The sequence below is a fragment of the Lasioglossum baleicum genome, chromosome 9 (genome assembly GCF_051020765.1).
Source record: "Lasioglossum baleicum chromosome 9, iyLasBale1, whole genome shotgun sequence".
NCBI classification, from domain to species: domain Eukaryota; kingdom Metazoa; phylum Arthropoda; class Insecta; order Hymenoptera; family Halictidae; genus Lasioglossum; species Lasioglossum baleicum.
Window position 1 is genome coordinate 14636661 of NC_134937.1, and position 12665 is coordinate 14649325.

General features: G+C 46.4%; 1 protein-coding gene across 5 annotated transcripts in view; it reads right to left on the reverse strand.

Moving 5' to 3' along the window:
- Shrm (shroom) overlaps positions 1–12665 on the reverse strand; it is a 247686-nt gene that overhangs the window by 112867 nt on the left and 122154 nt on the right. For 2 of the 5 annotated variants that reach the window (XM_076430995.1, XM_076430997.1), the window contains one exon: positions 3673–3752. The exons of the other annotated variants lie outside the window; for them this stretch is intronic. In XM_076430995.1, coding sequence (XP_076287110.1) covers positions 3673–3752 — 80 coding nt within the window. The remainder of the gene's footprint in view (positions 1–3672; positions 3753–12665) is intronic. 5 annotated transcript variants of the gene reach the window in all.

Sequence of the window (12665 nt, forward strand, 5' to 3'; positions counted from 1 at the left end):
GATTGAATCCCAAACCTCTCTCAGTTTTTGAGCTACGTAAAATGTTTAGCTAAAAAACGTAATCACCAATTTCAAGGTTTCCATAGAACAACTGCGACAAAACCTACGAAGTGTCCAGAAATCGCATCTCGTAGACTCAATCTGCAGCGGTACAGTTCTTCCGTTCCCTTGCGTAAGTTATTGCGCAATTCAAACTATCCATTCCCGTTCCAATCTACTCTTGCACGGAGGTAACCGAAGAAAATCGAAAAGGCCGTCGTAAACTCCGTAGGGCATCTATCTGGAGGATATAGGAACGTTAACCCCGAAGGAAGCGCCGAACTTTAGACACAGGAGCTAATAGAAAATCCCCCGGAGTCATCTCGCGCGAGTCGTTCTAATCGATTCCTGGCCGTAAACCCTCTCTACCACGAAATCCTCTCTCCTCGAGGAGAAGAGTAGCTAGCGGTTAAAATGCAACGCTTCTCTAAATTTGATTACTAATGTACACTATGTACTGGTTATTATTCTCAGAGAATTAAATTTAACAATACAACTAAGAAATTTAGAAAGAAATCAAATTTTCCGCAATAGATCCTGAAGGAAAGGCCTGGTCACTTATTAAAAAGTTTATAACATTGAGTATAGCAGTCAGTTGCAAAGAAAACTATAATATGCAGCTTTGCCAAAGGAATTAATCGTGCACCGTGATATAAACGAGTAAAGAGATATGCCAGGTTTGTCTGCACGGAGGTCCGTGGAAAAAATTGGCGCATTCATCATCGAAGAGGTCGAAAGCTAAGAAGGAGATCTAATCGAAGCGGAGCGCTCGTAAAGCTAAACAGCAGCGGGTGTCGTTAACTGCCCGGGTACGTAGGACCATGGAATGCGGCCGACATCACGGCCCGGTGTGTCTTCCTTAGAGGATCAGCTTCGTGTACCAAGCTTCTGCCAGGCTGGAAAGCACGGTGAAACGGTCCGAGGACCAATAAATGTCACCCGTCGCCGTTGCTATCCTCCTTAATCGATCGGACGTCTCGATCGATCGCCGTTCCCGATCTACCGGTCGAGATCTGACCTTCGAGATCCTCGCGCAGGACACCGGTACACTCCAACGACCCGCATTTCCGCTTGACCCGCAGACACGACCCGTTCGTCATTTTTTGGATTTGCAGCGAGGACTCTGCTTTTGTTTGAACACCGGAAAGATTTTTGAAAAAAGCTCATTTTCTACCTGCTTTAAAAGCATTTTACATAAATTCTTCGAGTAAATGATCGTTGACCCTTACCAACCGTTTCATTAGAAGGAAGTCCCAACATGTTTCGCGCTCTTCTGCGAAAATGTGATTTTTGATTTTTGTCCAGCTGGAATCGCAATCGGCACCACCGTTTCTATGAATGAAATAGTAGGTCGTTCGGAAAGTAATATGACTTTTTCAAGAGAAATTGAAATCCAGTTTTTTACCATTCAGAATAAGTTTTATGACATTTTGTTCTATGGTCTGTTCCCATTAAGAATAGGTTTTGATTTAATTCCACGTTCTTAAAATTTGTCGATGAAAATTGGAAAATGCATAAACATTTAGAGAAAGCAGTAGTCGAATAAAAATTCATTTTACCCCTCAATAGTCTTCTTACGTTGAAAACGACATAACAATATTCCTCGATTCTTTAAATTTTTCACTCTTTTACATCTCAGTTAATTATTTTCTTCAAAAATGCATAAAAATCCGCAGTCTAGTAATAACGAATAGAACGACTTAATAATTGAAACTCGTGTGAAGCGCGCAAGGAGGAGGATATTAATATTTATTTGGTTAGAGTGGCTGGCTACTGATGCAATCAATGTTGCATAGAGATGCGCAGTCTACTAATAACGCTGAGAACCTGAATGGACCAGCAGAGAAAGGAGATCGAACGACGCGCGACGGCTCGAATCGAAGAGGCCTGCGATCGAAGGATCTCGGATCGGGATTCAGCGAGTGAGTATTCTAATGAAGATCGTTGCCCGTGAAACGAGGTACTCGCCGGTGACGTCGGCGAGGGTAGGAATCCTCGGGTACACGACTCGGTGCGTAATTGCCATAAACAACCGGCGTCCTGTCGGACGTTTTCCACGTTTCTGGAATGCCGTGTACTCCGGGCGCGAGCAGATAAGTGAATAGCGAAGGCGAGTAAATTAGCTCCCCCGTAATAGACTCGACGCTCTTGGGGAAGGAGGTGCGGCAAGGCGAGGCAAAACCGAGGCAAAACCGAGGCAAACCGAAGCAAAAGCGAGGCGAGGGAACACCATAAGGTAAATAATGTCGCCGCGTCTTCCCCATTTGCCCGGGTATCCGCCTATTCGCTATGGTGTCTCTCTCGCAGAATCCACTTCTTCCTCTTTCGACTTTACTCGAGTCAAACGCGATCCGATGCGATGGCGACGCGTCGCGGGACCAGGAAGGGAATCTCTTTCTCGTTAATTAGTCCGGCGTTAATTTCACGGAGATCCCGGCGAGCCGATAACCACGCTAACCGGTGAACCGTGCCGACGCCAGCCACTCTTCGTGGAAGAGTAAGCCAGGTATTCGATACGTCTCGCGCGGTTTTCTCGCGGAAGCCTCCGTTTCTCACGCAGCCGCCAATGGAATTTTGATAATTAATCGACGCGATTAGTACGCTATCGCAACGCGCTCTCGATCCTGCAAGAAACCTGGGTGGGAATAGAGCTTATCTATCAGTGATTGAGTGATTGCCGCGAGACACCGAATCGAGAGAGAGGGACGCAGCTTATCTTCCGAGATAAGAAAATCTCGGCGCACTGGGAATCTCGATGCACTTGATCGCGGCTGTCAGGTGTGTTTGTCAGATCCTCGTATCCGCTGGATTGCTTCCAATTGATACCAGAGTTGATACTGCAGTTGACGCAGGAAACCTTTTGCTTCACATTGCGATGCACAGTGCAATGCTCTTTATCTTTATGCTAAATAACATTTTTCTAAATTCCTTAAATGTTTTTATAAATGCAAGAAAATCCTTTGACCGTCGCATCCTAAGAGCCTCGCGAACTGTTCCACTTGGTGGGCAGAGCATTGCACTAATTATGTATGCAGAAATTACGCAGAGTCGGTCGAGTTTCTACGAGTGTTGGGAAGACACAATCGGTTGCGTGCGGCAGCTCGGAAGAGTAATTTCTCGGTTAGAATGAATTAACCGGTCGTACCGTAAGGATGACACAACAAACGGTAGCGCATCGCTACCACGCGCCGCAATTAACCAAACGAGAGTGGGTAACGAGAGAAAAAAAAGAACAACAAATGGTAACGAAAGGTGGGTAGTGGAAGGGGTTCGAGGAAGAGAAAAAAGAAGGCTTGGGAGATCCTGGAAATCATTACGACACGGTGTCGCACGCCGTGCCGACGCGTAAAACAAAGAAACGTTAGATGCATCCGTGAATAACAGAGCCAGCCCCGTGTCTAAATGTTCCCACGTGTTACTGGGTCAGTATACTTTTTAAAAGCGAGTACCGTACAGTCACCTGAACCCGTAGATTATCTGCCGACTTCTACGAACGCGCCTGGGATATTCGGATGCCTGACTTTCCTTTCAGATAATTGCTGGAACTTTTTAAATAATTGCTGCAACTACCTCGACGAATATCGACCCGCAAAATTTCCCACATCCTGTAGTTAATTCAACATCGTTACTTACGTCAACAACATTTTTCTCTGTCCACGTTCGTCGAGTATCACGCCATTCTTGCGTACAAGATAAAAAGTGTTCGAACGTACCTGTAACAGAGAAGATAAAACACTATGACGACAGATGAATACACAATTAAAATATGCAGGATATGTGTTAACGATATTCTAGATTTTCTACTAGGTTGGTGGGAAAGATAAGTTTGCTTGTAAATCAAAAACAACGTGTTGCTAGTAAGTCATTGGGAAACAGGTATTGACAGGTTACCTGAAAGATGGCAACCAGTTGTTACAAATCATCCTATCTGATCGTCTGCTGCGTTAGAAGTGGAAAATGATCTAAAATCACAATATTTAGAACGCAAAGAAGACCCGTTATTATTTTGGCGTGAAAAATCAATCAAGTATCCCATTTTATCAAAAATTTCACGTGACTATCTTTGTATAATGGCCACTTCTGTACCTTCAGAAAGAGTTTTTTCAAAAGCAGGAAATGTCATGGATAAAAAATTAAATAGGATAAAACCAAGTATTGTAAATGAACTATTATTCTTAAATAGTTACGAATTTAATAAAGAAAGTGCTTAAAACCTACTGTGTATGCAGTTTTGATTTCCAAGATTCGAGTGCTACTTGTGAAAGTTTCGATTACTTTCAACATCGAAGTACTTATAAGTATCTTTTCCAAACTTGTACGTACTCATTCCGAGGTTTGATAACTACTTGTATACAATGAATACCTTCAAGTATAATCATTGAAACTTTTATTGCTTTTAAGTAGTAATCGAAACCCATGAAATGAAACTTTGTTATTGAACGTGACTCGGATTCGTGAGTACATATTGAACTTGTGGTCCCATCCCTACTAATTACACGGAGAGGCCAATCAAAGCGTTCGCACTCACCGAACAGCAACAATTTCGTGGAGGATCGACGCGAGCGCAACGATCGCGACCTACAAGCAACAGCATCCTCGATAAACTAGCACGATTTCGACTCGCGTTCGATTACTCAAAAAGAAGGGGATAGTGGGGCGGTAGGGCGACATAGATAGAAAGAGAGATAGGTGAGGAGAGGGTGGGAGAGGGATCGAAGCAATTACATGGCACCGATTAGCGAATGAATCGTTGTCTTAATGGGCGGCGGTGGCGGTCCGCTCTGGCACCGGCCGGCGAGATTAGCATTAGCCGGGGCGGCGATCGCCGATCAACAAATTGCTACCAGTTTCTTGGGACTTTTGTTTCGCCGGCAGTCACAGTTTATCGACGATTCGTCGAGCGTTATCGCGGCACCGGCCGCACTTACGTCCATTACACGTCCGGGATAATTACACGGCTGGAACCGGGCCCATCGACGGCCACCGCTTGCGGTAGTTACATTTCACGGCTAATTAACGTTTGTCCCTATCGGTGGATCGTTACCGGCCCGCTCTGCGTTGCTTCATCTCTTGCTCTCGCTATATCTGTATCTTTCTTTCCTTCTCCCTCTCTCTCTCTCTCTCTGTTTGAAGAGCACCAGCAAAAATCGGCGCACGAAAGTTGACGGTTTCGCGTGCGATTTCCACGAAAGCCATCGCGATGGCGTTGCCACGGTGGATTGCCGCTCGTAAATCCCGCCAGTTACCATTACCGTTACCGAGCTGCCAGCCTGCCAGCCAGACTGAGACCAGAGACCAACAGGAATAAGAGAGCACCACGAAATTGGAAGAGAGAGAGAGAGCCGAGGAAGACGCCGGACGATCTTCGGTGTCCGTCTCTTATCTTTTAAGACACTGTGCCTACATCGTTGATAGAATGAGATTAGAGATTTGTCTAGCAGGAGGTCTTTGGCAGTGTCTGGAGCAAGTTTGCACTGCTAAACAATTTTTCATGATCTTCAAAACGGGATTGACAATGTGGCTTTCATTGGACAGAAGAATTGGTCATTTTTGGGGATTTTTTAGGAGAGAATGGAACGATGTAAAAATAAAAAATTCGTTACAGTAATATTCAGGTATGATTCAGGATTATGCCGAAATTTTTTTACATGCAGAATTCTTTCTTTTACACTTAAATCACGTTAAATAATTGCAATATGCCTCATGCACCCATGCGAACGTGGCGCCCATTGCAGGCTAGAGCTTCTCTTATCCTCACTCTCTCTCTATCTTTTCCTTTGATTTATCTGTGGCTCGTTCTCCACGGAGAAACGACCAGTCGACGTCTACCAAGAAAGATGGCTGTTACGGTTTAGAGTCTGCGACAGAGAGTTCACCGGGACGAAACCGCCCACGAACACGATCCCCTCGACGTCACCTTCGCTCTTCGTGGCGCCGCGAAACGTCGCGACGCCTCGTTCGTCCGACAGACAAAGCTATAGTTTCGCAATCGTCTGGGTTATTGTGGAGAAACGGGAGAACCCGGGGCCCGCCTCTCTGTCGCGGGAAAAGGGACTGGTTACCATGCTGGAGGGTCAAAGGTCTGCGCGACAGACGGGTATTAGGAATCCTGTGAACTCGTTGAATAGGTTAATTGGATTGAGTTGTCCCCGCGGAGATCCGGGTGGGAACGTGAACGGTGGATTAAAGAGATTCGATTGCTATCTGGCTTTGATCGTCTTCGTTAACTCATTTAGGAAATTTTCCCTAGGAAGTTTGCATTGCAGGTAGCTTCAGTTCGTTGTTTAATTAGCACAGTGGGATTTCTTCAGAGATTTAGGGATCTGAAGTTCCATGGTTCCAAAATTCAAGGTTTTGGAATTCCAAAGTCCCAAAGTTGTCATACTTCCAAAGTTCCAAAATTTAAAAGTTCCAAGTTGGTAAACTTTCAAAGCTCTCAAAGTTCCACAGTTCCAAAGTTATCAAACTTTCAAAGTTCTCAAAGTTCCAAGCTTCTAAAGTTCCAAAGTTCTCAAAGCTCCAAGCTTGTAGCTTCCAAAGCTCCAAAGTTCCAAGCTTGTAAAGTTCCAAAGTGTTTACTATAGTCACATTGTACGAGAAGTGCAAACATTTCTTTGCCCGCCTCGGTGGACTATAAACCGAGAAACGTAAAGTCTTCCTTTCTGGCAGAGAGGAATCTAATTAGTCCGCGAATTAATCCAAGAAATTGCTGTAACACCGATAACGATACGGAACGTCTTCATTCACGCTCCTCGTTCAAGTATATCTCGCATACGGCGAGGAGTACTCTGGCAGGGCTGTTCCTTTTCCAGCACTATAGAATTATTGATGCAATTAGCAAGCGCAGATAGAAACGCTCTGAACTTTATGAACGGTACACCTCGATCCTCCGGCTCTCGCCATGCGATCGTTTTCAATGCGATACGCGCGGTTAATTATTGCCGTCCGTACGATCAAGTTCTTATAATTGTAGCGGTAATGAAACTGGTACGGAAATCTGATTACTGTGGCGCGAGCCGATCGTAACAATGTGTCGGATGTGCTATAACGATTGCCAGTGGGACCAACTAACTAACTAGAGGATGCATCTTCATATTTTAGCTTGCATTCATATTTTAGCTTGCAGCACAGCAGAGTGGAATTCTTTTTCCCGTGGCCGACACAGAGTATCCGTTACAGTTTCCTCATGGTCGCTTTCGACAGTCCCTCATCAAAACACGAGGAAGTCTCTCGGATGACGAAACGCCTCGGCTCGTCGAGCGGTAGCCGTGTCACGGGTCGATAAAAATCGAACCCGTCAATTGACATGCCACGAAGATAGATCGGAGAACAGTTATGCATTAATTGTATAATTCAAGAGCCAGTCAGCGGACCAGGTTGTTACGTAACCCGAGGTTCTACTGTCCTATTGTCCTCTCAGAAGACGACGACGGAGCCGCTGCTATGCTGTGTCAATCGAGCTGAGCCGTGTCGACTCGAGAAACTCGCCGTTCTTACGCTGATGTAATTATATTCGCGTTCTATTGCGTACCGTCATCCGCGATTGTATAATCCGAGCAGGGTTGCGCAAGGGGCAAAGGTTATCGTCCCAGGTACCGAAACACACGATCGATAGACCACCCTGGCTAACCTCTCTCGCCGTTTGGTCGATGCGGACTTCCGGAACGCGAGACTTTCGCGATGCAAGTTGTGCAAGAATCCCCGGTGTTCAGTGGAGAAACAAATAAATCAAACAACGAGAATCGAGGCTTGATGACAGATAAAACTTTGTTACGTTTTTGCAAAACATTTGAAGCAAACAATAATTTTCTTGGGACATTTTAAACACCAAAAAACCAAATTAAGCAGCGAAGACTAATACAGGGTTTGTCCAGTAAGTATCGGGTCTGATTTTTTCCATCCAGCGGCAAAGGGTAGAGGGTATATATTGGACAAACCCTGTATGTATAACTGCTTCGCGATTGAAGAACAGGATTTGGGAGCTTGACCAACTCCAAGCTGAATGCTTAAGCTCGGCTCGCATCGAGCACGCTGAACAGCATCCAACCGTTCACCTTGAACCCTGAGGCACGGGTTCAAGTGGTCGGAGACCATCCACACACCGTTCTCGGCCGGGCAAGAAGTGGCCATCATTGTGATCAAGCGTTATCGTCTCGATGAGGTCACGGCACCCGGTACTGGGCCAGCGTAGTCAAGCTGTGTGTGGATTTATCTGATAATACGCGGCTATTATTGGATAGATTGTTGCTCGTGAGAGCTGCCGCTGCTGCGTAGCTGGATCCTGCTGATCGTCGAACGGTTCGAACGTCAGATGTGGGACTCCTCGTGGCATTCTTCGGCAACTTGTTATTGGTACTTGCTTCTGGAATTCCCGTGCTGCGCAGCGGACTGTTCGAACGGATACCGAGAGATCTACGGAAAAATTCGAGACATTGGACTGCCTATAGTTGGCGACAGGGCGACGTTCCTGAGCTGAATGATAGTCCAGGATTGGTCCACAAATGATTTCTTTATTTTAGATGTGGAGTATGGACATTTTTACTTCGATTTGAGATGTTATATTAATGTTATGTCGATATCTAGTGATCGGAGTAAATATGGGGTCACAGGAAATTCTCTTCTCATCCGGTAAGGGATTGTTAAGGATGACGAAGTGGTGTGAGAGAGCTCGCAGGGCAAGGGGTTAATTTCGGCGATGAAATGCCGGTTTGCAGAGGCCAGATTGAGAGTGCAGAGGATCATCGAGCGGTTTCGATCGGTCGAAGAGGACGTGCGTAGCCGGCTCCTCGAAGCTGGAGGTTAGCTAACGGTGCAGCAGCCAAGTAGCAAACACGAAACCGAGCTGAGAGGAAGAAGCGAGGAAGAACGCCGAAGAAGAGGAGAATCATGTTCCGTGGTTTTTACTGTTGAGGCTTTCGGGTCCTCTCGAAATTATTTTCGCAAGTATTCTAGAGCTCCATTAGCGATTGGATGGCACTCTGATACTCATTTGCATCTTATTATGCGAACGGGATTTTATTGAAAACGAATATTCAACTCCCGGGACTGATTAAAAAGAGATAGTTTCGACAGTTTGACGTATAATACTTTGTTCTTCGGTCGTGCAAAGAGAATTAATAAAGTTTCCGATCATGTGGCACACCGCAGGCGACACAAGTCTCGTGGACTGTGCAGAGCGGTTTTCCACGACCCGTTTGTTCTCTGTTATTCTCCACAGGCTGCGACAGTTGACTCGTTCGTGTTATCTGCCCCGATTCGCAACCTCAGCCGCGGGCCACCGTCACGATCCACCGGAATTCTCCCTTCGAGGAGAAACTTCCGGATCCAGGACTGCAGCTTTCGCTTTCTCCCCCTCCTGAGACGAGAGAACCCAGCCCGCCTTCTAACCTTCGAATTCAGAGGAATTTCTCCGAAGGGTCTTGCCCAGTTTCTCTGCTCCTCCCTCTTGGTCCATAAATGGGCAGAATCTGCAGAGGCCCTCTTTAATGGCTGGCAGCAGGTCTTTAGGCAATTAAAAGATTTTGGGCAGTGTCTAAGCGATCGATCTAGCGGCAGCTTCCAAAGCACAGTGTAAAAAGGCGAATCGCAATGTCCACTTCAGCAAGGTAGAACTGGTCTCTTTAACGAGGGCCTTTAAAACAAGGACGACCTGCAAAGTCTCGAGTTGTCCAGCGAATATAAGATTTCCCAGCAGGCCGAATCCCTTCAAGAAGTACATAATGTTCCTCGACAACATAAAAGGGAGCCCTAGGACCACCTGTACCAAACTTTCCGAAATTCAACACCTCTTCCACGTGACTTAGCCAGCCTCGTGCATCGGACAACAGCGACGTGTTGTACACTTTTTGTTCCGAGTTCCACATTTCTCGATCAAACACGAATACGGACGGAGCTCGTACATAAGGGACGCAAGGGACACAGAGTCCAGCCGGTGTGGATAGATGTATGGGTGGTAAGCTGAGAAGCGAGACAGGGTCCGGCGGGGTCCTTCCAATATAAGTCCCAGACATCATTCCTGGGACCACCTGGTAACCAGGAATTACACGCATATATATTCGTGGCCCTCGAAATTCCTACGACCTGAAGCTGCGGGGCCAAAAACGATCATTAGAAAATTAGAGACGCGTTCCTTTCGATTCTTGTTCATATTTTGTTTATAAATGCATAAAATTTACAGTCTAGTAACGACCATTCCTCAGCAGTTTATTCGATGCCTGCTCATTCGAGCACAGCGAGCCAGGTAAGCTGTCGAAAAACGGTAAAAAATGCGGTCTAGCCGCAGCGAAACGGCAAAGGTTGCAAAGAGGACGAAAGGGTTCAGCCCTAAGAGCGTTCTTCTGAGAGCGGCTCCGGCAGATCTCCTTTGATTTGCGAAACATCAATCTTCGTAATTTATTGCCGGTCCCGACTGTCGGTGTGGCAACACCGCCGATCGACGCTGTAACGCGATCCTTTGCCGACCAAGGATGGACCAAGGATCCCATGTTCCTCCTGCTGTTGCTGTTCCGCTTCTTCTTCCTCCAGCTCCTGGCAGACCGGTGGCTACCTCGATTCGATGATAATTTCGGACCTCGTTACGCTCGTAATCGCTCGGCCATTACCGATGTCCCCGAGCTGCATCTTGTGTCCGAGGATTCGCGCATTAGTTAAGTAAATTTATTCAACCGTTCACCGTTGCTGCAACTGTATTTTTGCGCCGCGGTTTTCGAGGCTGCAGATGCTTTCACCTTTTCAACCTCCTTTGCATACGCAGCTGATAGCGATTGCCGGCGAACTCCCCTCCCCTGTGCGTGGGAGTGTTTCGCGCGTTAACATTGTTATAAAGTGTCGCAAAATTTTAACATAAAATCTAAACAGAAATTGTCTCATGCCCTCCTAAATGTCGCGCAATCATTTTTCTCGTAGGAAGTGGTCATTCGACTGCCGATCTTTAGGAAGATATATGTATGCGCCCATAATTATGAAAGTGGTCTAAATGAAAATTTCAAAGAACATTATTTTAAACTAGATTAATTCAATGTAATTTTTAACATTAGATAGTAAAGAATTCATTTAAAAATCGAGAAATATATGACCTAGACCACTTGCATAATTACGGGCGCATTTTCGAAAGATTACACTATCGATCTATGCACGAAAAGATCGATCATTTCGACTGGCAGCAGGTTCCCCGGAAAGAGCGCACAAAGAAACGGTCTCGCCACCTACGACGACCTCGCGAATCGTCTCACTGTTCCAAAGAAACGGAGATCGAAGAGGTATGAAAAAGAGAGGATAAAAGAGGGAGAGAGATAGGGATGTATCGTTGTGTTTCTTTTTCTGTGCCGAGTTCCCTCCCCGTCTCTATTAGGATTTACGGTGCCCGCTCGGGATTGGAGCCGTTCTTGCTGGCGCGGCGCGGCGTTCACGCTGCTTGAACGAGTTTTACGAGTCGTGTCGATTTGCAGATCAGAAAGGTTGACCCGTTCGGGTTCTTTCGTTCACGCTGCCTCGTCAGCCCCGGCCGCCGGAGCACGACGTCTTTAAACTGCTCGAAAAGCAGTTTTACTTTACGTTCGTATCAGAGTTTACGGTTCGCACGACCCCGATCCCGCGGATCTTAGAGGCCATCACGACGATTTGCATGGTTCGAATGCCGTTTTCAAGGCGTGCCGTGCGCTTTTCAGAGTTCTCTCCGGAGCTCTGGCTCTGACTTCTTGGCTGACTCGCTCTCGGCTTCTTCGCCTTTCTGCCTTGTGCTGCTGGCTCGCTGCATTTCTGCCTGTCCTTTCGGGATCGACGAGAGAGAAAGAGACCGGAGCCGCCACGCCGGCAAGTAATGGGCCCCGACAGCGGAGCGGCGTTAACGACGCGCGTAGTAATGCGATTTCCTTCGCCCTGGCGTTCCCCTTGCACCTTGAAACCCCCCTATTGGTCCCCATCGCACACAGATACTCTGCTCGAGTCGCTCGTCGAATCCAGCCCGATTCCTTCGGCCTGTTTATTATTAGATCCCCATTTTCCAACTTTGTCTCGCTGAGTGCTTGCAAGATTGTATGCATGACAGTAATTGGTTCGTCCATTTTTCAGGTAAATTTTTAGCAATTTTCGTTGCAATGCTGCGACGCTGATCTTTGACAATTTTTCCGGGTAAACTTTACTTTACCGGACTCAAAATTAGTACCTTTCTCCTACGAATTATGATGTATTTGGTATGTAATCCAGTAGATTTGTACCCGGCGCGGATGCAGATGGAAGTTTCGATCCTCTAGGATCAATAGTTGAGGAGCTATGGTCGCTTAAAGTTGAGCATTTTTGACAGGTAGGGGCACCGCCATATTGGTTTGTAGTGACGACCGCGTGCCGCTTACCTTGCCGCCCGCCGCCCCCCTCTCAACCTGATTCTAACCAACTCGGTAAGCGGCGTGCGACTGTCACTACAAACCAATATAGCAGCGCCCTTACCTGTCAAGAAACTGGAAATATGCTCAACTTTAAGCGACCATAACTTCTCAACTACTCTGATCCTAGAGATTCGAAACTTTGATCTGCATTCGCGGCGGGTACAAATGTAATGAATTACATACCAAATACATCATAATTTGTAGGAGAAGGGCACAAATTTTGATTCCGGTGAAGTAAACATT